The sequence below is a fragment of the Geotrypetes seraphini genome, chromosome 4 (genome assembly GCF_902459505.1).
Source record: "Geotrypetes seraphini chromosome 4, aGeoSer1.1, whole genome shotgun sequence".
Taxonomy (NCBI): Eukaryota; Metazoa; Chordata; class Amphibia; order Gymnophiona; family Dermophiidae; genus Geotrypetes; species Geotrypetes seraphini.
Window position 1 is genome coordinate 49,984,873 of NC_047087.1, and position 24,948 is coordinate 50,009,820.

Sequence of the window (24,948 nt, forward strand, 5' to 3'; positions counted from 1 at the left end):
ACAAATAAGTTTCTCAGGGAAATGTTTTTTTTTTTTTTAAAAAAGAATTTGTTTTTTGTGAAAGAATAAATTTTTTTGTGGAAACAAAATTAATTTTAAAGCATGACTTTCTTTGAAAGCGTTCTCTTATCTTTGGTCCCAGTATTATCTATTAAAGAAGTATATAAGTCATTTCTGGCATTAAAAGAAAGAGCTGTGTGCTCTCCTTTCTTTCTAAGTGTGGCTATATTCTTAGGGAAGGGAATGACATGTGAGTGAAGAAGGTAAAAGGTCTACTTAAGGAAGATAATGCAAGCAGGAGGACTGTCTATTCTAGGTCTGTAGTTCTAGATAAAGTTTTAAGTACAGTAAGGAAGGAGTTTTGCCTTATGTATACAGTGCTAATCTAGGCAGGAAACTGGAAGGTTAAGTGAGGTCAGCAACTTGGTTTTCAATTGATTATAGGTGAGTGTTCCTATGTCATATTTACTATTAAGAATTTGCATTGCTGTTATATTGCTGTCATAGTTTCTGTAAAGCAGACATAAATATGAATGCCAGCACCACTTTGATCTTTCATGCCTCCTTTGCGCTAGCAATAGGAGGGCTGTGAAATTGCTTTTCATTGCTTGCATTACTTACAGTTTCTCATTTGGTACTGACTTGCTGTGAAAATAACAGGACACGAGGAGCTGATTTGAATGCTCTGTTCAAGGTTATTTGTTACAGGGGTTTGAGTTGCTGACATAGATGGGTTGATAAGGTATCGGAGTACCATGAATGAAGGTAAATAAGTTTATTTGATTGCATGAGGAAAATTAAACTGTTCTGAACTCCCCTGGGAGAACGGTATAGAAAATTGAATAAATAAATTAAAAAGTAAAATGTGGTTTGATTATGCAACATTTGAGTATGCTTTAGTTCTGTGGTATCACGTGATCCATGCTTGTTGGGCTGCCTAGAATTACTTCACATGCTTGGCTCGCATATGCAAGGACTTCATGAATGCAGCTATAGGTTAAGAGGGTTATTTAATAATTTATCTACTTAAGTATGAAAGAAAGAAGCAAATGTGTTGAAACAAATCTGTGCATGTTGTGACATGTCTCTAGGATACTCATGCACAGTTGTGGCTCAGTGCAAGTGTAACATTCCAAGACTCAGGATATCAGGAGAGTCCTTGTGTGAATCAAGTAAGAAACTGCTAGATTTGGAGCACTGTTCAGTGATAAAATTTCTCACAGAAGAAGGGAAAAATCCAAAGGAGATCCATGAACGCATGACTAGTTTATGATGAGTCTGCCCCATCATCCTACAAAGTAAAATTTTGGAGCAAGCATTTTAAGTGGGATAGAGAGACCATTGAAGATGACCCTCACACTGGAAGGCCTGTGGAAGCAACATCCACAGAAATGTGCAAGAAAGTCGATGATTTAATTTTATCAGACAGATGAATTAAGGTTTCCTGAATAGCTGAAGAAATGGCATCTTGGCAGATACAGTTTGGAAAATAATTTTGGAAAATAATTCATGAAAAGTTGGGCATGTCCAAGGTTAGTGCAAGATGGGTTCCAAGAATGCTGATGCCATGTCAGAAGGCCACAAGACTCGAGTGCTGTCAGGAGAACTTGGAGATGCTCCGTGAAGACTTGGGTCAATCATAGAGATCCTGAGTCCAAAATGGAGTCAATGCAGTGGAAGTACAAGTCATCCCCCATCCCAAAAATGTTCAAGAAAGAAAAATCTGCAGGCAGTCATGGCAACTGTCTTCTGGGATGTTGAAAGACTTGCTGCTGGAGTTCATGCCACACAAGACAACCATAACTGGGGAGAGTTACGCCAACACAATAATCACTTTGCGGGAGTCAATCAAGGAGAAAAGAAGAGGAAAACTCACAGCAGGTGTGTTGCTTCTTCATGACAATGCACTGTTGCACATGTCAGGACAAACATAGGCTGCCATCCGAGAATATAGGTTTCAGCAGCTGAACCATCCACCATACAGTCCTGACCTGGCTCCCTCGGATTATTTCCTGTTATGAGTTTTGAAGAAATCTCTCCATGGACAGAGGTTTTCAAGTAATGAAGACGTCAAGGAAACTGTGATGACCTGGTCTGAAGGTCAAAAAGATGAATTCTTTTCAAACGGGTTAAAGTCATTGCAGGAAAAATGGATGAAGTGTATGGCGCTATCAGGGGACTAGATTGAAAAATCAAAACTTTTTTGAAAACTTTTCTTTTCTACTGAGGTATTGCCTGGTCCCACGTCGCTTCCCGCGAGAACTCAGTTTTCGCAGGAAGCAGCGTGGGACCAGGCAGGCAACCTGGTGCGCTGCTATGCGAGAAAATGGAAGAGGAGGCAACCAGTAGTTCTCAGAGGAAGCAGTGGGAACCAGGCAACCAGCCTGGTGCGCCGCTCTCAGCAAGGCGCCGCATCCAGAAGTTTTTAAAAAAAAAGGTACGCGTGGAAGGTATCAGGGAGGAGGAAGAAGGCCTGCCTGTCGCCTGCCTGGGGGGTGAAGAGGAAGAGGCCGGGGCTTTCCTGCTGCTTGCCTGAGGGGGGAGGGAGGAGGCCGGCCTGCTTGCCTGCCCACCTACCTACCCGCCCGCCCTGTCCCGTCCCGTCTTGTCCCTGCCTTCCCTGTCCCTATCTGCCTGCCAGCAACTAGGCCTGCCCTGTCTCTACCTGCCCTGTTCCCTGTCTGCCCTGTCCCAGCCTACCATTAGACCACCAGAGGGGGAACAGGGTACAGAGCCTGGCAGGGAGGGGGGACAGGGTGCAGAGCTTTGAAAGGAGTGTAGGGTTGGGTGCAGAGCCTGGCAGAGAGAATTTGGTTCAGAATGTTTTTTTTCTTGTTTTCCTCCTCTAAATCTAGGGTGCGTCTTAAGGTCAGGAGTGTCTAATGGAGCAAGAAATATGGTATTTTTGAAGGGAATATTATCCTTATTTTAAAAAAAAGGCTCCTAAATTCAGCTTTATTATTTATTTTATCTATAAAATTTCTTACTCACTACATCCTGCAATTCTGAGCGAGTTTCAAAATACTCATAATTTATGATTTAACATACAGCTCCAATAATGTGCTGGCACAAGCATTTACACCTTCTGTAAGGAAGCTATAAATGTGTGCATGTTCTGTCTGATGTACTTGCTTATTTTTAAAAATATGCACATACATTGCAACTGCAAAACAGCTCCTCTTGGGACACCTAAACACAATGGCCATTTAAGTACACACCATTTCGTAGGTGTTCATATGGTACTTATACGTATGTTTACTGCTGCACAAAAGCCATTTCTTTTAGTAAAGCAGGCTACTAGTTCTGGTATTTTTGAAGAGAGTAAAGAAACGATTCACATCTACCTGTTCCATTCCACTCAGTATGTTATAGACCTCTATCATATCTCCCCTGAGCTGTCTCTTCTCCAGGCTGAAGAGCCCTAGCCTCTTTAGCCTTTCCTCAAAGGAAAGTCGTCCCATCCCTTTTATCATTTTCATTGCCCTTCTCTGTACCTTTTCTAATTGTTGAATAATTTTGAATAAAATGGTGTGGTAAACATAACATAACATCGTACTTGTAAACTGCATAACCGTAAGTTCAATGCAGTGAACAAAAGATTAAAAATAATATAACCTAAAGATGATTTGGATTAGTTCACCAAGTATTTTGAGAATAGATAAGTTTTCAGCTGAGTTCATTTTTAAATGTAATAAATAGAAATAAAATAATAAAAATTAAGATAATGCCATTTTCCTTGGACTACTAGTAACTTAATACATTTTTGGACTAGCTTTCGAAGGCAATATCACCTTCTTCGGATCAGAAATGAGCAAATAATGACACACATCAGAATATATAAGTGAAACATAAAAGCATTTCAGGAAAAGGGAGGGGGAAGGGGGTTAGAAACAGGGTGAATAGATGGGTTTTGATTGGTGACAAATTAGTACATTTTATGGTTCATGTGATAGGAATCCCAGATCTTTGTTAAATCCTGTCTAGTGGATATCAAAATATTTCATCATTTTAAATATAAAGATCTTACTTTCCTGGATTGTTTTAGAATTCCTTTTTAGTATTCTCACCATAAAGTCATTGATGCAGTGCTCTGGTTTTGCAAGTGCTGTTCTACAGAAGCTGGAGTTGTGGGAGTAACTGCATCTATCAGTTGGTTTCCTGTATATAGATGTTTGTATAGCTCAACTGATCAATTGAATGGTAAACATATCAAGGGAAGGTGCTCATGAATCAATGCAGAGGGTTTGTTACCAATTGCCCAAAGTCCCAGTTCAGCAAGTGGAGTACATGATAGACCTGATTCAAGCTCAATCCTATCTACCTCAGGGAAGAGTGAAAGCATTGATTAACATCCCCCTTCAGATTCAGAGCAGCTGACAGACCACAGCTTGGCAGATGTTGAGGTTGGTAGGCCAGGTAGCCTCCTTCATTGCATGTCACATCCATAGCATGCCTCCATTTGCCATGTGCTTAATTGATTCTGGCTTTCCAGTGGTACCAGGCCACAGGGTATCTGGCGGATATCATCTTAGTCACCCCAGAATTAACACAGGTGCATTTCTAATAGACCGTTTGGTGCAATGTAACTCACGACTGTTTAGGGTATTTGTTACTGGTTTCCTATTGGGGGTTTGTTTTTTTAACATATTGTTTATTGACCTTGTATATCCCTAATTGTCCTGTATTGCTGAAACAGGTCAATTGATTTTTGTAAGTTCTAAAAACCTAATAAAGGTTACTGAACTAAAAAAAATAAAAATACAGGCTAATATAATTTTTAAATGTCTATTAGACAGCTCCTGCAACATTGTTTTCTGAATGCAATAAAGAAGAAAATAAAAAGGAGCCACAATGCATTGTATTTCTTATAGTGATGCGCCACGGTCCAAGGAAATCAGACAAAACTGCAAGAATGTGAAGAATGTTTATTGGTATGCAGTACTTGAGAGCAAAAAGAAATTGCTAAAATGTCTCATTTAGTCATTCTCTGTCATAAATTAGTATGATCCTGACATATAAAGGAAGCTTAATTTGTGTTGGATGAGATACTCAGAATGCTAGTCTCTGCAAGCAGTAGTTTTTCATTTCATGGCCTCATGACCAGAATTGAAATTTATCCATGTCACCTCCTTACATTTTTATGTTAAATATTATTACCCTACTGGCACTTTTGCACTTCTGTTCCCACCCTCCCTGAGCCAATTTCAAGAAATTCTTAGTGAATTCAGTTCCACATATGAATTTATTTTCTGAAGATTGATTGATGCACATGCTATGCAAAATGGTACCATAAGGTCATGAAAGGCAGAACACAGCAGTCTCTTCCAGACATGGGAACGTAAAAGGCTTTATGTTTGTTGAGATCAAGAATATTCCAGTGGATTAGATATTTGCCTGCATGTCCTTGTTTAATTTAACACAATCATTTTGTAACTAGAAATCTTACATTTTCATTTTGGGTAGTCAGTCAATTAAAAATCTTTAAGCTATTTTCAGCTGGAACCAGTTTTAGGTCATTTAGGACACATTACAGTATTGTGGAATAGTTTACCTGCAGTTCTTTAGAATAGAGAAAGACTTTAAAAAATTCAGGAGCTTTATAATTTGAGTAAGCTTGTCACTTCTTAATTTTAGGTTATTTTGTATAATCCATATCTTTTTTTTAGTTTTTTCATGTTTTCTTATGTTTGTGATAAAATAAATAAAAACGTGAGCCGCCGAGGAATCTTAGGAGCATGTTTACAGTCACCCCCTGCTGGAATGCAGGTGAAGCCTGCCCTCTGTGATGGATGTCAGATTCTTCTCTCCATTCTAGGCCTAGGGAAAACAATCTTGGAATACTGGGACAGCGCTCAAAGGGAAGTCAGTTATAAAGTGGTATTACATACTTTAAAGGATTTACAGTAACTCTTTGATAATAAAAAAAATATTAATGACTTCTTTACCACCCCTCTGGAGCAGTGGTTCTTAAACCTGTCTTGGGGGGGACCCCCAGCCAGTCAGGTTTTCAAGATATCCAATGAATAAGTAGTAAAACAGATTTTATGCTGCTTATCCTAGAAATAAGTAATGGATTTCCCCAAGCTGTCTCAATAATAGCCTATGGACTTCTCTTTTAGAAAATTATTCAAACCTTTTTTAAACCCTGCTACACTAACTGATTTCATAACATTTTCCAGCAATGAATTCCAGAGTTTAATTACACATTGAGTAATGAAATATTTTCTTCAGTTTGTTTTAAATCTACTACTTAGTAGCATCATTGTATGCCCCCTGGTTCTAATATTTTTGAAAATAATAAGTGATTTACATCTACCCTTTCCACTCCACTCAATATTTTATAGACCTCTTATCATATCATCCCTGAGCTGTCTCTTCTCCAAGTTAAAGAGCCCTAGCCACTTTAGCCTTTCCTCATAGGAAAGTTGTCTCATCCCTTTTATCATTTTTGGTACCCTTCTCTGTACCTTTTCTATTTCCGCTATATCTTTCGTCAGATGCAGTGACCAGAATTGCACACAGTATTTGAGGTGTAGCCATACCATAGAGCAATACAAAGGCATTATAACATTTATATTTTTGTTTTCCATTCCTTTTCTGATAATTCCTAACATTCTATTTGCTTTCTTAGACATTGTCACGCACTGAGCTGAGGATTTTAATGTATATGATTTGCAAACGGATTATAGCTTAGGGAAAAATCTCATTGGCATAAAAACCTCCTTCTTAGAAGACTTGATTATAATCTAAATCTGATACTACTTCTTATTTTGGTCTCAAATAGCACTGACTCAGAAATAGTGAAGATCAATAACCAAAACAAAAAACTTCCAGTGGTTAATTTAGAAAAACAATGATGTTCAGGTCTGTTCTTTAATAAATAGAATCTCTTCAGAGACTCATTCAAATGACAGCCTTTCCTGCCCCTGACCGCGTGGATGAGGATCCGTGGGGGGTGGAGGTCATAGTTAATGTCTGACCGACTGACAGTCCGAAGATTTTAAGTCTGGATACATTTGGAGTTGATTCTGAGGCAAAAAATCCTTTTCCTCCACTCTAATGCTGTTTAAAGCTACTGACAGTCTGGCACTGCATAACTGTGCGTAAACCTTCATTATCTCCTATGTGACCTTTATGGGGTGTCTTGTAAAACAATTTCAAAGTCATTTTTCACAGTTTCTAAGGGTAGGGTTCAGGTCCTCCACCTCCCTAGACCCCATTTTTTTATTTTTGTTTTTTGTTTATTTTTGCTGGTTTTGGTTTGAATTTGTGATGGCAGCCATCTTGGATTTTAAAATCGATCTTTTTTCTAACTTTTATTTCTACCTCAGAAACCCCTCGATTTGACAAAAAATCATTTGGGATGAACTCCCCAGCCCCTAATCTGTTGAATGTGGACCCTGATTGTGCCGGATTGGTGCCAGATCAGTGACTATGTCCGCTTGCTGTAGCATGCTGGGGGATGGGGCAGGGTGGGGGCTTTGGACTTTGAGGTGCACCAACTGGTAGTGGAATAGCAGCAGAGGAGGATCCTCCAGAGCATAAGCTAAAAGTGTGATGGGAAAGATAGGAAGAAAACCATGAGAAAACAGAGCCCCAAGCAAAGACATCATATCAATGAGTAGGTGGTGATCTGCAGTGTCAAATGCTGCCAGTAGATCAAGAAGAATGAGGACAGAGTAGAGGTCTTTTGATTTGGCCAGGAACAAGTCATTGGAGACTTTAACAAGGGCAGTTTCCATAGAATGGAGAAGGTGAAAGACCGATTGAAGTGGGTCGAGAGTAGCTTGAGATGAAAGAAAGTCAAGACAACGGCAGTGAACAGCACGTTCAAGTAGCTTGGATAAGAAGGGGAGGAGGGAGAAGGGGTAATAATTCGAGGGGCAGATAGGGTCCAGTGATGTTTTTTTTTATTTTAGCAGTGGCATAAATACAGCATGTTTAAAGGTACAGTAGAGAGCGATACGATAGGTTGAGGATATGGCAGATAGTGGGGATGACAGTAGGAGAGATGTTATTGTAATTTTGTCTTTTAAATTTATAACTAAAATATCCTTCAGATTTGAGTTATGGAGCTGACAACTTTCCTTTTCCTTTAAGTTTAAGAAGAATATCAGTATTAACAATTTCTGGCCAATGTCTTAGTATTAACTTTCCTAATGATGCTTTTTTTTATTTTTTTTTTAAACATGATACTTGTTTGAAAATTCTTTCAAATACAAAATACTAGTTGCAACAGTCTATAGCTTTATTTTTGGTACCTGTTTATATCAGTATTGCTTCTGTGTTGTACCATGTAACAGCTTTTTTGATTGATTGCTATACTGATAAGCAGCTGCATCTAATGTTTGCCATGATAGGCTTTTGTACTATTTGCTAATTTTGTGTGTGTGGGGGGGAGTTTGGGGGGTATTATTTATTTTTATTTTTTTAATTTTACAGGATGCCCTGTGGTGCCAAAGTATTACTATGTGCCAGCTGATTTTGTTGAAGCAGAAAAGAAGAATCCAGATAGTCAAAAGCGATTTCCTAGCAACTCTGGACGTGATGGAAAGCTTTTTCTCTGGGGACAGGCCCTGTATGTCATTGCAAAACTGCTGGGTAAGATGGGAAGACAAGCAAATGCCTGATATCATTCTGTGGGTGATGTGCAGCTATTTTATACATAGTAAGGGTCATTTTATAACAGGGTGCCTTTATGGAGAGTCCAAAATAAGTACCAGTGTGCCTTTAGAAAACAGCAACCAGAGCTATAACCAGTAGTATAGGGATTCTCACACACACAATTAAATCTGCTCTGAAAAAGTTGCAAATATGTTCTTGTACTTTATACATGTATCCCTGTATTTTATTAATTACAAGTCTGCATTGCAACTCTATTCCAGCTGCACCCAAACAACACACTGTAGTATTGCCTTCACATAGCACAAATAAATAAGTACATACCATCTCATTGTGTGTTCTTAATAAAAGCCACTTTCCACATGCAAAACAGGTTTAACACATGGAAAAAACCTTTATAGGATTACCTTAGATTTGGGGGGGGGGGTAATTTTATAAGAAGCTTAAATGTATGGAATATTGTCTGAAGGTATCTACAAGTACAAAGTAGGCAGAGAGGTATAGCACTGTTCCCTCTAAGCTGAGTGAGAATCCAACACTGCCCTGCTGCTAGTTCTTCAATTCATCACCGTTCCTGTCCCCACGGATAACTGCAGGAAACAATCCCGTGTCATTCTTTAATGTCTTTCTCAACCTCAGTCCTTATACACTAGCATTCTTTAATTCAAGGCTTGAGGGTCGGTGGTTGTGCCCATTCATTACTCTGATTCTTCCTTCTCTTCTTAAAGAAAGACATGGTGATAGTTTACCACGAGTTATCCGCAGGAACGGAAATGGTGATGAATTCTCTCACTGTGTCATTCTCTAGTGAAGAAGGCATTCGCAAAGAAAACTGAGGCTGCATTTTGATGAGTCCATATTAGTGCTGCCCGATTCATGAAAAAAAAATTCAATTTGATTCAGCCTATTGAATTGGTTTTTCGATTCGATTTTCCTGCCCAATTGGGTGTTTTTTTCCAAACACCCTGGTGGGTTTATTTTACAGCCTCTTCACCCCCTTTGCCTTCTCCTAACCACACTGGCGCTGTGGTGTAAACAAAATAAACAAACAAAAAAGACTTTTCCTCTCTCTGTTAAATCCTAGCTCACGTTTGCGGTCTAACACCAGCTCTGGCAGGATACACATTTCAAATCTGACATATTGTAATCACAAAACATAAAATAAAATTAGTTTTTCTACCTTTTGTTGGCTGGTCATTATTCAAATTTTGTTGGTCTCAGGCTCTGGTTGTCTTCTGATAACTTGCTTGCCAGGGTCTCCTTCTTTCTTCTTTCTCCCTGCTAACTATCCATCTCCCATCTCTGTCCTCCCCTTCCCTCCCCCGGAGGTCTGGCATCTTTCCTTTTTTTCGTCTCCCTCCACAGATCCACCTTTTCTTAACTACCCTTTCATCCAGCATCTCTCCTTCCTTCCCCACCACCCCAGGGTCCATCATCTCTCCCTTTCTTTTCCCAACTACCCTCCTAACCAGTATCTCTATCCCCCCCTCCACACCATCCCTTGCGTCCAACTTCTCTCCCTTTCTGTTCTTTCTCTCCCTAAATCCCATTGTCCATCATCTCTCTCCCTCACTCCCTCTCCTCTATTTTCAAACCCATTTCTTCCTCCCCAAAGTCCAGCATATGCACCTCTCTTTGAACCCCTCTTCCCTCCCTCCATGTACTTCTAAACCAGGGCCCCCCTCCCCTGAAGGTCTGTCCCCCCTTTGAAGGCCTGCCTCCCCCCTTGAAGGCTTGTCCCCCCCTTGAAAACCTATCCCACCCCTGAATGACTGCCTGTCCCCCCCTTGAAGACCTATCCCACCCCTGAAGGCTTGCCTGTCCCACCCCCTTGAAGACCTTTCCCCTTTGAAAGCCTGCCTCCCCCCCCTTGAAGGCCTATCCCCCCTTGAAACCTATCCCACCCCTGAAAGCCTGACTTCAGAGGAGGGGCGGGACTGCGACGGAGGAACCAGCTCCGAAGCGGAACTAATATCGCTAACTCCGCAATCTTGCTTGCAGGCTGTTCCGGCTGGAAGGTAAACAGTGCGGGGAGGCCGGGGGGAGCCGGACGCCGGAAGGCCGAGGGGGTGGGAGCCGGACGCCGGGGGGGGAGTCGACAGCAGCACTTCCCGATTGACCCTCTCCCCTTGCCTTCTAAAGCAGGTGCGGCAGCTGCCGCTCCTGCTTTAGGGGGCGAGGGAGAAGGGTCAGGCGAATCGGGAAGCCGTTTTTTTTTTTATTTTTTTTTTATTTTGAACCGATTCGAATCGATTCACCTGAAGTGAATCGGGCAGCACTAGTCCAGACCCTGCTCGCAGAAAACAGGTGGGATTGATGAGTAAGCCATTTCACAAGGTTTAATATTATAAACAAGTTTATTTAAGGCAGAAATATATTTTTAGTATGATTTTTTTTTTTTTTTTGTCGAAAACATTTGAATGACTAGAATTTACAGTTTGTCCAGTATAAGAATTTTTTTATTTGGTGGTGGTTAGAGGGGGTGCCTCTCTGGCATCTTTTCTGAAACACTTTGTTACCCTTCCCTGCACATCAGATAAATTTAACATGGAGAAAAAGAATCTAGCCTCTACATACTTAATAATACCTGTTGTATTTATTTACATAGCCAGTGGAATGGGTATGGCACTGGGACCATGGCCTGGTCAATATTTTGCCTGGCATAGCATCGGCAGCTAGACAACTTGGGGAGCCAGGGCAGGAAAATTGGTTTATTTAACTCCTCCAGCCAAAAAGATGTTTCCCTGCCTCTGTGGTTCCCTTGCCATTAGTGGTTTTTAAAGGTACACTCCATAATGTTCAGTTTCAGCATTTCAACTTTGATATACTACTAAGTGGGGTAGATCCAGATGTTACAATAAAAAAAGGGTTGAGGGTTATATAGACACAGATATCTACACAGGGATATCTATATTACATATTTACTAAAGTGCAACTAAATCTCGATCATCATTGTGGTTGAAAGATGAGTGTTGGTCGACTTGAATCTGTTTAGTTGCACTCTGTTTTGGCTCCTCTAAATCTGTTATAAAAGCATATGTCGTATATGTGCCTATGAGTACAGTATGTATGCCAAAAAGTTCAAAATGTAAGGGTGGAACAAAAGCTTTCCTGCAAGGAAGTGTAGAATAAAAAAGCACTCTTTTATTAGTGAGGCACCTTCAGATAAAAAGACCCGACTCTGGGTTGTGTTTCAGCAGATAATTGTGTGTTTCAGAGTTCAAAAATACTCTACAAATCAAAAACAGAACACAAAAAATACTCGGTATCTGAAGAAATAAGTAATTACAAATATAATTTAGATATAAATGGAATTAACTGTAAAAACCAAAGAAAAGCATAGAGAAGTGACCCTGTGTTGGGTCTTTTTATCTCAGTGGTCTCAAACTCAAACCCTTTGCAGGGCCACATTTTTGATTTGTAGGTACTTGGAGGGCTACAGAAAAAAACTGTTAATGTCTTATTAGAGAAATGACAATTTTACATGAAGTAAAACTCTTTATAGTTTATAAATCTTTCCTTTTGGCTAAGTCTTAATAATAATATTGTAATTTATAGCTAAAGCAACATATGATCAAGAAACTGTTTTATTTTACTTTTGTGATTATGCTAAACATACCAAGGGGCTCAAAATAGTACCTGGAGGGCCACATGTGGCCCCCGGGCCGCGGGTTTGAGACCACTGTTTTATCTACTGGTGCTTTGCCAATAAAAGAGTGCTTTATATTTTACACTTGTATGCAGGAAAGTTTTTGGCCAACCCCTACTTCTGTGTGTTCTTTGGCTTTGCTACATAGGAGTTTTTCCTCCTTCTTTTGGTTTTTATTGTGCCGAAAAAAATCATGCATACTTATACAAGTTCATCATGTAAGCATTTCTAGAACTGTAGTTTGGCTAAAGCAGGGCTAACATTGTGCTGCAAGTTTATTTTATAAAATATGCATATGCATACATAGAATACATGCACACATTATACATATACATGAGGGGCAAATTAAGTTTAAATCAACTTGCATAGTTCATCGTATATTACAGACTGACCCTTTAAATAATCTGATTTAGTTTTTTTATCATTTGCATTATTCTTTCACTAGATATTATTCTTTCACTATGTATAAATGACAGCTCAACTCTTTTGCTTATGCTTCCATTACAATTTGGAATAATCTATCTGGTCACATTAGGACTGATATCAATTACTTAAGGTTTCATAAAAATTTGAAAACTTTTTTTTTATTGATTGCTTTTGTATTTTCCTGTAGATTTTATGGAATGTACAATACCTTGAACCTTTTTGGTATAATAGTGTGATTAATAAGTTGTGTATTAAATTAGATTATACAAACACATTTATGGCTTTTTTTATTTTAACCACTCTCTCATTTTCTACACTCCTGTTTAAGTGATAGTAGCTCTTCTGATTACCAACAATCAGTTTTTCTGCTAATTCTAGTTTTCTTTTTTATAGGCACAATATCATCCAAAATAAATTTGCTACAGTGATTCCAATTTCTAATAAATTCTGCATTAGTAACCTCATTATTATCTAAGTAGTCCACTACCTTTTTTCAAAACAATAATTGATCATTTTTTCCCCTGATTAACTTCTGTACTGATTTAATAATAAATCCTGTTCTTTCCAATTTATAATATACTTCAATAAATAGTGATCAAACCATCATAATCTCTCTCTGCTCTCAGATGACAAAAGGACATTGTCCGATGTATGATTCTTATAGGAAATCAAATCTAACTGGTGACCTCTACAATGCTTTGTAACACTATAGGGGTGAGAAAGGCCTAATGAATCTCAAAATCTGAAGATTTTTTTTTTAATCAGTATGTTCATCTAAATGCAAATTCAAATCACCTAACAATAAAAAATGGTTGGACCTAAGGGAATTATAAGCAATAAAATCATACACAGTGGCCTTAACTTCATTCCACTTTACTGGAAGACAATATATTAAAATACATAATAAAGTATCCAAATGAAAATCATTATGAATTTCAAATGCCAGCATTTTGGTATTAAAAATAATTTTAGAATCACATAATACCAATTTTTTAAAAAGCTTCTATAACATACTACTACACCTCCTCCCTTTTTATTCTCCCTAGGTGTATGCATAAATTAAAAACCATTTGGGCAAACCACCCTAATTCTAGTCAGAGGGGAAGCCCAACCAGATCTCTGTAAAAAAAAAAAAAAACCCAACAAAACATGAAACCTGGCTGTTGCTCTTTCAAAAACTCCCTAATGATGTCAACATTAAAGGATGTGCAATTAATATAAAAATATTGAATTGGGATAAAAGTACAATTGTCAGAACGACTACCTGTCATGCTAATTAGCTTACAATCGTGACAAAAAAAATGTCAATATCCCATTACCTTGAATAGTTTCTATTTTATGAGAAATTTAATCAGAACAGTCCATCAGATTCGAATAACTAGACTCAGTTCTTATGGAAGGTAGATAGTGGCTATCCACTACTCTAACAGGAATCTGCCATAAAGCAGAAGCTGAATAACTATATAACTGTTCCCAACCATTTAAGAACACTAAATTCAAAAGCAAATATTCTAAATATATCTTCATTTTTACAGTGACCATAGTGCCCTTAAAAATAACTAAAACAACCCTTTAAAATCTACCAGCAACTCATCCATATAAAAGTCCATTGCAAAGTCATGTAAGAAGGGGTATATAAAGGGGCATGGCCCACCCCTTTGGTGTGATACCTCAGCTGAGGGCAACTCTTTAATCGTGGGAACTCTAATGTTACTTCACCGCAACCCAGGTTTCTCCAGCTGTCTCAGGAAACAGTAACTGGCTAGATGAAATAGCCTTCTCAGGAGCAGCTTAAATCACTCACTGGCAAATCTTCAGGGGGGGGAGTATGTCTGTCAGTGACACACATATCTTATAGAATACTATAAGATGTGCGTGGGTACCTATATACACCAGCCATTGATTTTCTGTAAGTGGATATGCATACATGGTACACCATTGCCCCTTTGCACTAGTAGTAGAATCTGGGCGCTTATATACCGTTACAGAATTGATACAAACTGCCCTGCATTTAGGCATTGGGTCAGTTTATAGAATTTCCATTGTTATGCATACATCCAATTTTAGTACTTTAGAATAAAGACACTTGTTCATCACATAGTGCTCTTCAAGCAGCTGTATGGAACTTGGAGTTCAGTAAAGATGTCATGTTGCACACACGATCCATCCTTCCCTTTCAGCTGTTTTGTTTGTTACACTGCTACCTTACTGACCAGGATACCCATTCCAGAAGGGAGACTTTTTGGCCAGTCTGATATTTCTGCAAACATCATTTTGGTGTATTATGGGACCTGAAGCACTGATTTCAATGGATAGAATCATGGACTATAAATACTACACTATTTTGGGATGTAATTTTCAAATCAGAACTTGCTCAAAAAAGTCTCCCTTCTGGAATGAGTAACCTGCTTACCCTAGCACAGGGGTGTCAAACTCAATCACATAAGGGACCGAAATCTAAAACATAGGGTAAGTCGCGGGCTGAATTTTTATTAAGGTACTTAGGGGTCCTTTTATTAAGGTACGCTAACCAATTTAGCACGTGCTAAATGCGTATCTTAATAAAAGAACCCCTTAGTCTTAGTAGAAGTATAGGATTACAACCTCTCCAACCCCATGCCGGCTGTGTGATGCAAACAAAATAAATAAAAGACTTTTACTCCCTCTTTCCAACTACCCTCCTATCCAGTATCTCTATCTCCTTCCCCCCCCCACACACACCAGTGGCGTACCTAGGGTATGTGGCACCCAGGGCCCATCATTTTTTGACACCCCCCATGTAAAAAAATATTTTTTGTAATGACCATGAAACGGAATAAATGGTCAGAATAGAAACAGGCAGTGAAAATTTTCTTATATTCCAAACATATAATATAACATAAATTATGTCTGAATTGTCATTACATCAGAAGTACATATGGAGTAGTTGCAGGTGATGCTTGAGACAGTTCTGATTGTGTTAGTTCGGTTTTATGTGTTTTTTGAATAGAAGGGTTTTTATTTCTTTTTGAAGGTTTTGTAGTCTGTGGTCGAGGTCAATAGGTTGTAGAGTTGGGGGTCGAGTGTTGCAGCTCGAATGGCTAGGAGGTTGTCGAACAGTTTTTTTCTTTTGATGTTTTTGGTTGGAGGGTGTGTGAATGGTGCGTGAGTTCTCCTATGTCTGGTTGAGGTGGATTGAATTATTTAGCTGAAGAAATTAGTTACCCCCTCATCCCACACACATTAATTCTCTTCCATTTTTGTTCCCATTATAAAAAACACTGATAAGTTTCCAGAAAAAAAATACATTAAAATAAGAAGTGAAAACAAAGGCCCCTACAGATGAGAACATAACATAAGAATAGCCTAACTGGGTCAGACCAATGCCCATCATGCCCAGTAGCCCATTCTCATGGTAGCCAATCCAGGACACTAATACCTGGTCAAAACCCAAAGAGTAGCAACATTCCATGCTACCGATCCAGGGCAAGCAGACACTTCCCCCATGTCTTAATAACAGATTATGGACTTTTCCTCCAGGAATTTGTCCAAATCTTTCTTAAAACCAGCTACACTATCTGCTTTTACCATAACTTCTGGCCACTTCATTTTTAAGTTTAGATCTTTCCTTTCAAACAGAGACCTTGCTAGATGTCAAATACAGCACAAGGTAACTTCACATGGACTTAGCTGTGCAGGAAATGTGAATCTCCTCTTACACCCACCATATAGTGCAAAATGTGCAAAGGTCTGTTTTTTTCTTTTGATCACTACATAGCCTAATGCCACACAAGCAGCGCTGTTACAAACATATTCTGTAGGTCAGTGCTAAGGATAACAAAGTTTCCTTCCTTGAACCAGAAGGAGATACTGATAAACCACTGGAAGAGATCCCAAAACAACACCCAAAGACCCACTCAGTGTGTGAACCAGTTGAGTGGAGTGGACTAACTGGGGGGTGGAAATGGGCCCGGAGTTTGCTCAGCAGAATTTCCCAGACCATCTCTTCCTCTCAACACATTGACACGCTGCCACCATCACCACTAGGAACACCTCACTGGGTAGGCCAGCTATGCTATAAACTTTATAAAACACATTATTATATTTTCTTATAAAGCACATATTTTAACTGAACTCTCTGACATCCTCAGCCTTTCCATTCACAAAAATAGAAGGAAGAAAAGTTCCCATTTCCTGCTGTCTCATGTCCCCGGCCTATACAATATTTTTTTTCTGCAGACCCTTCAAAAGTCTGACCAAATCCTCGTTTCACTTGCATTATAAAGTACTGAGGATGCCATCTCTCCCCAATCTCAGGTCCTAAAGTCTAAGACAGTAGCGCAAACTAATGCTGCCAGATTCAGGAAAAAAAATTTCGATTCGATTCAGCCTATTGAATTGGTTTTTCAATTCGATTTTCCTGCCCAGTTGGGTGATTTTTTTCAAAACTCCTGGTGGGTTTTATAGCTTTTTCACCCCCTTTGGCTTCTCCTAACCACACTGGCGCTGTGGTGTAAATAAAATAAAGAAACAAAAAGGACTTTTCCTCTCTCTGTTAAATCCTAGCTCACGTTTGCAGTCCAACACCAGCTCTGGCAGGATACACATTTCAAATCTGACATATTGTCAATATGTCAAATCTGACATATTGACAAAACAGAAAATAAAATTAATTTTTCTACCTTTTGTTGTCTGGTTATATTTCAAATCTTGTTGGTCCAAGGCTCTGGTTTTCTTCTGATAACTTGCTTGCCAGGGTCTCCTTCTTTCTGCATGCTAACCATCCATCTGCCAACTCTGTCCTCCCTTTCCATTTCCCTTCCCTTCCCAGGAAGTCTGGTATCTTTCCTTTTTTTCATCTCCCTCCACAGATCCACCTTTTCTTAACTACCCTTTCATCCGGCATCTCTCCCTCCTTCCCCACCACCCCAGAGTCCACCATCTCTCCCTTTCTTTTCCTAATTATCCTCCTATCCAGTATCTCTATCCCTCCTCCACACCATCCCTTAATTCCAATTTCTCTCCCTTTCTGTTCCTTCCCTCCCTAAATCCCATGGTCCATCATCTCTCTCCCTCTCCTCTATTTTCAGACCCATTATTTCTTTCCCCCCCCCAAAGTTTGGCATATGCACGTCTCTTTGAACACCCCCTTCCCTCCGTGTACTTCTAAACCAGGGTCCCCCCCCAAAGGCTTGTCCCCCCTTAAAGGTCTGCCTGTCCCCCCTTGAAGGCCTGCACCCCCCTTGTAGGCCTGTTCCCCCTTGAAGGCCTGTCCCCCCCCCCCCTTGTAGGCCTGTCTCCCCCTTGAAGGCCTGCCTGCCTGTCCCCCCCCTTGAAGGCCTGTCAAACCCCCTTGTAGCTTGTCCCCCCCTTGTAGGCATGTCCCCCCCTTGAAGGCATGCCTGCCTGTCCCCCCCTTGAAGGCTTGCACCCCCTTGAAGGCCTGCACCCCCTTGAAGGTCTGCACCCCCCCTGAAGGCCTGAACCCCCCTGAAGGCCTGCACCCCCCCCGAAGGCCTGTCCCCCCCTTGAAGGCCTTTTCCCCCTTGAAGGCCTGCACCCCCCCTGAAGGCCTGCACCCCCCTGAAGGCCTGTCCCCCCCTTTGTAGGCCTGTCCACCCTTGTAGGCCTGTCCCCCCCTTGAAGGCCTGCCTGCCTTTCCCCCCCTTGAAGGCCTGCACCCCCTTGAAGGTCTACACCCCCCCAAAGGCCTGCACCCCCACCCCGAAGGCCTGCATCCCCACCCCGAAGGCCTGTCCCACCCCTTTGTAGGCCTGTCTCCCCCTTGAAGGCCTGCACCCCCTTGAAGGTCTGCACACACATCCCCGAAGGCCTGTCCCCCCCTTGAAGGCCTCTCCCCCCTTGAAGGCCTGCCTGCCTGCCTGTCACCCCCCTCCCCCTTGAAAGCCTGTCTGCCTGCCCGCCCGCCCCACCCTGAAGGCCTGATGCCCCGACCCACCCCGAAGGACCGCTCGTCCCCCTGGCCTCCCCGCACCACCTATGAAGCAGCCGCAGCAGGATCGCGACATCAGCGATCCCTGCGCTGCTTAGGCGTTGCTTCCTGCGCCGTGGTCCTGCCCCTCCTCTGATGTCAGAGGAGGGGCGGGACCACGGCGCAGGAAGCAGCGCCCAAGCAGCTCAGGGATCACTGACGTCGCGATCCTGCTGCGGGCTGCTTCACAGGTGGTGCAGGAAGGTCAGTGGGGCGAGCGGTCCTTCGGGGGTGGGGGGGAACTGAACGGCAAAGCCGGGAGCACCCCCTCAGGGCTGGCACCCGGGGCACACTGCCCCCCCGCCCCCCCCCCCTTGGTACGCCACTGACACACACCATCCCTTGTGTCCAACTTCTCTCCCTTTCTGTTCCTTCCCTCCCTAAATCCCATTGTCCACTATCGCTCTCCCTTTCCTCGGTTTTAGTCACACTAACAACTTGATTTCCAAACACAATGCATATGAATAGAGAAAAACTTTTGCTATTAGGTTAATAAAAATTTCTAATATGTTTCCGTCTTATTGTGCCGATTTGTTGCTTCATTTTTTTTTTTTTTTTAACCCTGGAGCTCTATTCTAGAAGAGAAAGTTTAACAGATGCTCAGTTGTTTTCCCCTCATTGTCTGTGCCTTCTGCTATTTCTCTGCCCATGCTGCTCGCTGAGAAACAGTTCGGCAAAAAGCTGATTAATTTAATTTAAATATATCGCCCATCCCTCATAGGTTGTGAAAAGTCAAGGTCTTACCTTCCGCTAATTTCAGCAGCCTGCAAAGAGGATCACTGGTGCTGTAGCGATCCTTGCAGGCTGCCATCATCCCGAGCACCACTTTCCCTTTGCCGCAATCCCACCCCTCTTCTGACGTCAGGGGCAGGATCGTGGCAGAGGGAACATGTTGCTCAGGACAACGGCAGCCTACAAGGATCGCTACAGCTACGGCGATCCTCTCTGCAGGCTGCTGAAATTAGCGGAAGATAAGAGCGGGAGACACTGCAGTACTTCCCGAATCGCATTCTGTTTGCCGGCGGGCCAACTTAAGTTAAATTTTTTTAATTGTCTGGCGGGCCAAATTTTACTACACCTGGCCCACGGGTCAGAGTTTGATATGTCTGCCCTAGCAGTAAGTATTAGTGCATGCTGACCACAGTTTAAAAGGACTTCTGTGGGATATGCTCAGGCATCTTGCAGTATCTTCCCAGTTAGAGCATGAAAAAGTAATTTTTTATTTTTGCAGTGTGGGGATATTCCTGTACTAATCAGTGTGTTCACATAATTGTTTGCTAATTAGTGCAAGGTTGCTGCAAGAACTCTTACTGTCTACAAAATGGGTGTCAGTAAGTGCTCCCATAGAATATTTTTTAATGGCCATGCACCAATGGCAACATTAGCTCTTGGCTGTTAATGGATGAAATAGAAAATCAGCCATTTTCCAGCTGTGATAAAAATGGCCTTAGTGTATAAGAAAACTCCACATAGGGGTATGCTAAAATCAACTTTTACCACAAATTACTAACAGGACCTCTGTGTTCTTAAAGTGATTTTAGACCATCCCTGATATCATTTCCTGTTTTCTTACCTCCTTGGTCATTTTCTAGTTAAAATAAAAGTTTTACATCTACAGATTACAGGTCCAGTATTCAAAGGATATCAGATCTGTAATGTGTACGTGTAAAACTTTGAGAGAGCTACTCCTAAAATGATCTAGGGCTGAGTCCCTAAATTTGTACTCAAAATTTCACTAAACTCTCACTAAACTCAAATTAGGAGCAAAAAAATAAGGTGGAAATAAAAAGTTAGTGCTCAGTACTAATTCTTAGCATTAGGCTTACAAATTTATAAAGCTACCGGTAGTTTTCAAGCTACTAAATTAAGATGAATTTTCAGGTGGAAAACATGCCTTCATAAATTAGGCTGAAAATAATGCACAAATTTAGGAGCTCACTTTTAGAATATCAGCCCCTATGTTTCCAGGGTGCTGGGATGCACTTGTGTTCTTTGAGAGAAAATTATTTTCTCATAATATGAAAATTAATGAGGAAAAATAAAATACGATGTTATTGTCTACATCTTCCATATCTAAGTACATTGCAAAATATGGCTGAAGCATAGTAGACATTTTTAACTTTTAAATTTATCTGGGTTTGAAAAGTTCAAAGTATGTGTGACATTAAGGGCTCCTTTTACAAAGGTGTGCTAGTGTTTTTAGCGCACGCACTGGATTAGTGCACGCTACCCGAAAACTACTGCCTGCTCAAGAGGAGGCGGTAGTGGCTAACGTGCGCGGCATTTTAGTGCGCGCTATTCCGCGCGTTAAGGCCCTATTGCACCTTTGTAAAAAGAGCCCTGTTTTGATTGCAGGAAGATTAGTTTCTTTGTTTATTTATTCCTCGCCCTTATCCAGGGCGAGTTACACATTTACATACAAAATAACACATTACATTTAACACACAAGTCACATCCACAACAAACATCACTATAAAACAAACTACACACTTTCGTACATAATATAAAATTACATATAACATACAAGTTGCCTCAATGACAAACATCATTATAACCAATAAAAACTTACCAGACCATAGAATACATCAGTGACCAGCACCCTGCACTCAACAGTCTTCACTCCTCCTCCCTAGACCAATCTCAGACCCTTCTTAAAATTCTGTATAATCCGCTGTTGGCGAATATATTCTGGAAGGTTGTTCCATTCCAATACAATGGAAAACACTATTCCTAGATGATGATAGCTTCAAGTCTCGCACAGATGGAATTAACAGATCAAAATGATCAGTAGACTGAAGCAATCATGACAACTCACGTGGCAAGATATTCTGGACCAGGTGTTTGGGAGCCAGCTTCTGTAGGCATTTGAAGACATTTACCAGTAGCTTATAACATATCCTGTCCCTTCAACCAATACAACTTTATAAAGCATGCCGTCACATGCTCACGTCTTCCCAATTTGAACAAACATCTTCCACCGAATTATGGGCACACAAAACTGACTCTGGCACTTCCACGAATACCAGATAATGCCATCGTCTGCAACACTATCCTAAACAAAGGAACCTCCAGATAAGGCGTAAGTTCATTCACTAACTGAAGATTGAAATACACCTTCTGAACTACCTCTAGCACCTGCCCTCTCAGGGTAAGTTCTGAGTCCACAAGCAACATTGAACAGTATTGTACATTGGTGGTACATGAAGCTCTCCAAGCCTGTACATTTACCTGTTGACATACTACAAGCAAATCTCAGAAGTCGTGGACTGCCTGCACTGGTCTCATCACCCAGTAAAGGTAGCCTGTACATTTTTCAAAGTATTTTCAGTGTGCTGAATGTACAGGGTCAGCCCTTAAGAATCAGACAGCCCTTGGCAATTCAGATTGGAAGGATAGTCTCCTTAGGGTTACCAGATTTCTTAATGAAAAAAAAGGCATGTGACACTGCCCCCAGCACTGTCCTCGCACAAATGTCATCTCTTCCCCGAGCTCAGGGCTGCATCTAGAATGCCTCCAAGTATGCACTGATGTGATGCGATGATGTCACATGCATGCGTATAACATCATCGCATCATATTCATGCATACTCGGAGACCCTCCTGATGCGGCCCTGAGTTCGGGGCCTTCCAAAATTCGAACAAAGTGCCAGGTTTTAGAAATATGTCCAGACACCCGGAGAGTCCTCTAAAAGGAGGACATGTCCGGGTTTTCCTGGACATCTAGTAATACTAGGGGCTCCTTTTACTAAGCTGCACTAGCGGTTTTAGCGCGCGCTACATGCTAATGCCTCAGTAGAGCTGGCGTTAGTATTTTCCATGTAGCGCGGGGGTTAGCGCGCGCTAATCTTCAGCACGCGCTAAAAACGCTAGCGCACCTTAGTAAAAGGAGCCCTAAGTCTCCTCTTTCCTTCCATGATATATTTTTAGCGAAGGAGCTTCTCCCCTTGCAGTCACAGCAATGGTACAAATAGAGCTAGTGCTGTTTTTTTGGTACTAGGTCATAAAGGCTTGTCACCTGCTGGTCTATCATTTCCTAAAGAAGAGGGGGGTGCAAGAACAACAGGGGAGAGAAAGTAAAATAAAATATATAATAGTATAGAGACAATAGTACACAGTAGAACTTAATATGACTCTTAATGTTTCTCTTACTGTTCATGCTAAAAATCGTATTAACAGTGAGGTGCTTTTGATAGATTTAAGCTCCCCCCTCCCCCCCATCTAAGTTGAGAAAAAAAATTTCAATTAGCAAATGTAAGGATTGGGAATGAGGGGAGAAATTGTATGCATCATCTCCCTTGTAACGTTCAGCATGTTTCCTATTTATGAGCAAGCAAATAACATTCTGTCATTCCAACAGGCTAAATGCATCTGGAACCATAGATACAGTAGATCATACACCAAGGGGGTTATTTTCTAAACGCTTTAAGATCAAGTTGTACAATTTCAGAATGGATGACTGCCTTTGTTGCTGCTAATGTTCTTTTAGATTTCAGAGTGAAACTGCTTAGAAGTATATTTTATTCTAAAATTGCCTTTCCCAAATGGAATATGAAAAATAGAGCCTACAGATTGCTGCTGACAAGATGCCTGAGATTTCCTAGTTAAGTGTATTAAACATGAATGCTAAAATACAAAGAGAGCAGAGGTACTGAAGTGCCTTTTCAGTGTATATATTTCACTGTAGGTAAAACAAGGGCAAGATGACAATATGCTTTCCAGTCTCTCTCCCCTTTTTAAATGTTTTTCTTGCTGTGCTGCCTGAGGTTTGATTGGCGTTTGCATTAAAATTAGCCTTTGAAATCACCCCTTCTTGCCTATCAAATGGCAGTAGGAACACTGGGGATAATGACACTCTATGTAGCACAGTATGGGGGTAATCTAGTAAAACATTATTTTGCACATGGGACCTCTCTTCGGGGTGATTCAGGATTTTTATATCCTTCAGTCAAAACGGCAAACTTATTTCACAGCTTTTGTTCCCTGGGCTGCTGCTGTAACACAGCCCAAGCAGCCTTTGCAAATAGGACCACAGTTTGCTTCTTCTTGCCCTGCCTGCACTCAATTCTTAGACTGACACTACTATCCACAGTCAAATAAAGGACACTCTCTTGTGCCTAGCTCCAAAGAGCTCTCTCACCTTACTGCCCTGACTCTCGCTAGCTAGGCCAGTAGGTGTGGGAACAAGCTCCACCCAATTACAGGAAAATGGACCCTGTACACATCCTGTGTTCCCAATTAATAAGTGTCTCAGGGCAGGGACCAACTTTGGGGCACTTGAAACAGTCTCGGTTTTAAACCTGGCTTCCTCTGCAGTAGTACTGGGCTTTCCTCCCCCACTGCACCAAAGCTCATTCACACACCTGTCCCCACACTCTGGATCACACATGTGTGTTTTGACAAAATGGCATGTAGCTATGTGTGTGCTGTATGTAATTGTTCCCAGGCATGTCGTTTGGCCAAAGTAAGGGTGGAGTTGCAGTGTAAGTTTAAATTTTATAAAGAATGTGAGTAGATGCATAAAACAACAGCATGCATTTGTACTTTTGAGGCAGGTGTAAATTTGTACCTGAAGTTTTATGTGCCTCATTCTGGGCTTAATTTCTAAAAGCATATAGGTATTTGTGTTGCCTTTAGAAAATGGGCATCTTCTGGGATTTTTTTTCATATAGGTGCTACTTTATAAATATACTTTATACATGAGCATGCTATAATAAGAGGAAGACCAACAAAAACTTCCACCATGTATGCGTAGTTCTTTTTAAGGTGGATTTCTCAACTCTTGGTGTTTGAGTTGAAATCAAATAAGATGTGATGTCTTCTGGTTATATTTATTATCCTGCAGGTGTTAGCTCAGATTGTAAATATGATCCTTTAAAACCTTAAGAACATTTTTATTACAGTCATTTTACAGATTGCAGATATTCATTCTTTTTGCACAATGGATGGGGAACTTCATCTGACCAGATTAATTAATGCAGCATACTATAGCTATACAGCCAGATGCAGAGATGAGAAAATACCAAGTCACCAGTATAAGTAACATTACGTATGCATATTCAGTATAAACAGCATACGTTTTATATGAGCTTTTTTTGGGGGGGGGGAGATGGGGGATTGAGGATGCAGAATAGTGAAGAAGAGACAGAACATTTTCGACATAGAAACTGAACAATATAATCCATTGTGACTCTAGAGTTCAAAGTGTACACAGCATAGCTGTACTGTTACACTTAATACTCTCTCTCTCATACAATTTGCCACTGCTTCCTGTGAATCAATTA

General features: G+C 40.9%; 1 protein-coding gene across 5 annotated transcripts in view; it reads left to right on the forward strand.

Moving 5' to 3' along the window:
* The window catches only part of PHKB (phosphorylase kinase regulatory subunit beta), a 379,505-nt gene that overhangs the window by 223,407 nt on the left and 131,150 nt on the right, over positions 1–24,948 (forward strand). For all 5 annotated transcript variants that reach the window (XM_033940814.1, XM_033940811.1, XM_033940816.1 and 2 more), the window contains one exon: positions 8,443–8,601. In XM_033940814.1, the coding sequence (XP_033796705.1) occupies positions 8,443–8,601 (159 nt within the window). The remainder of the gene's footprint in view (positions 1–8,442; positions 8,602–24,948) is intronic.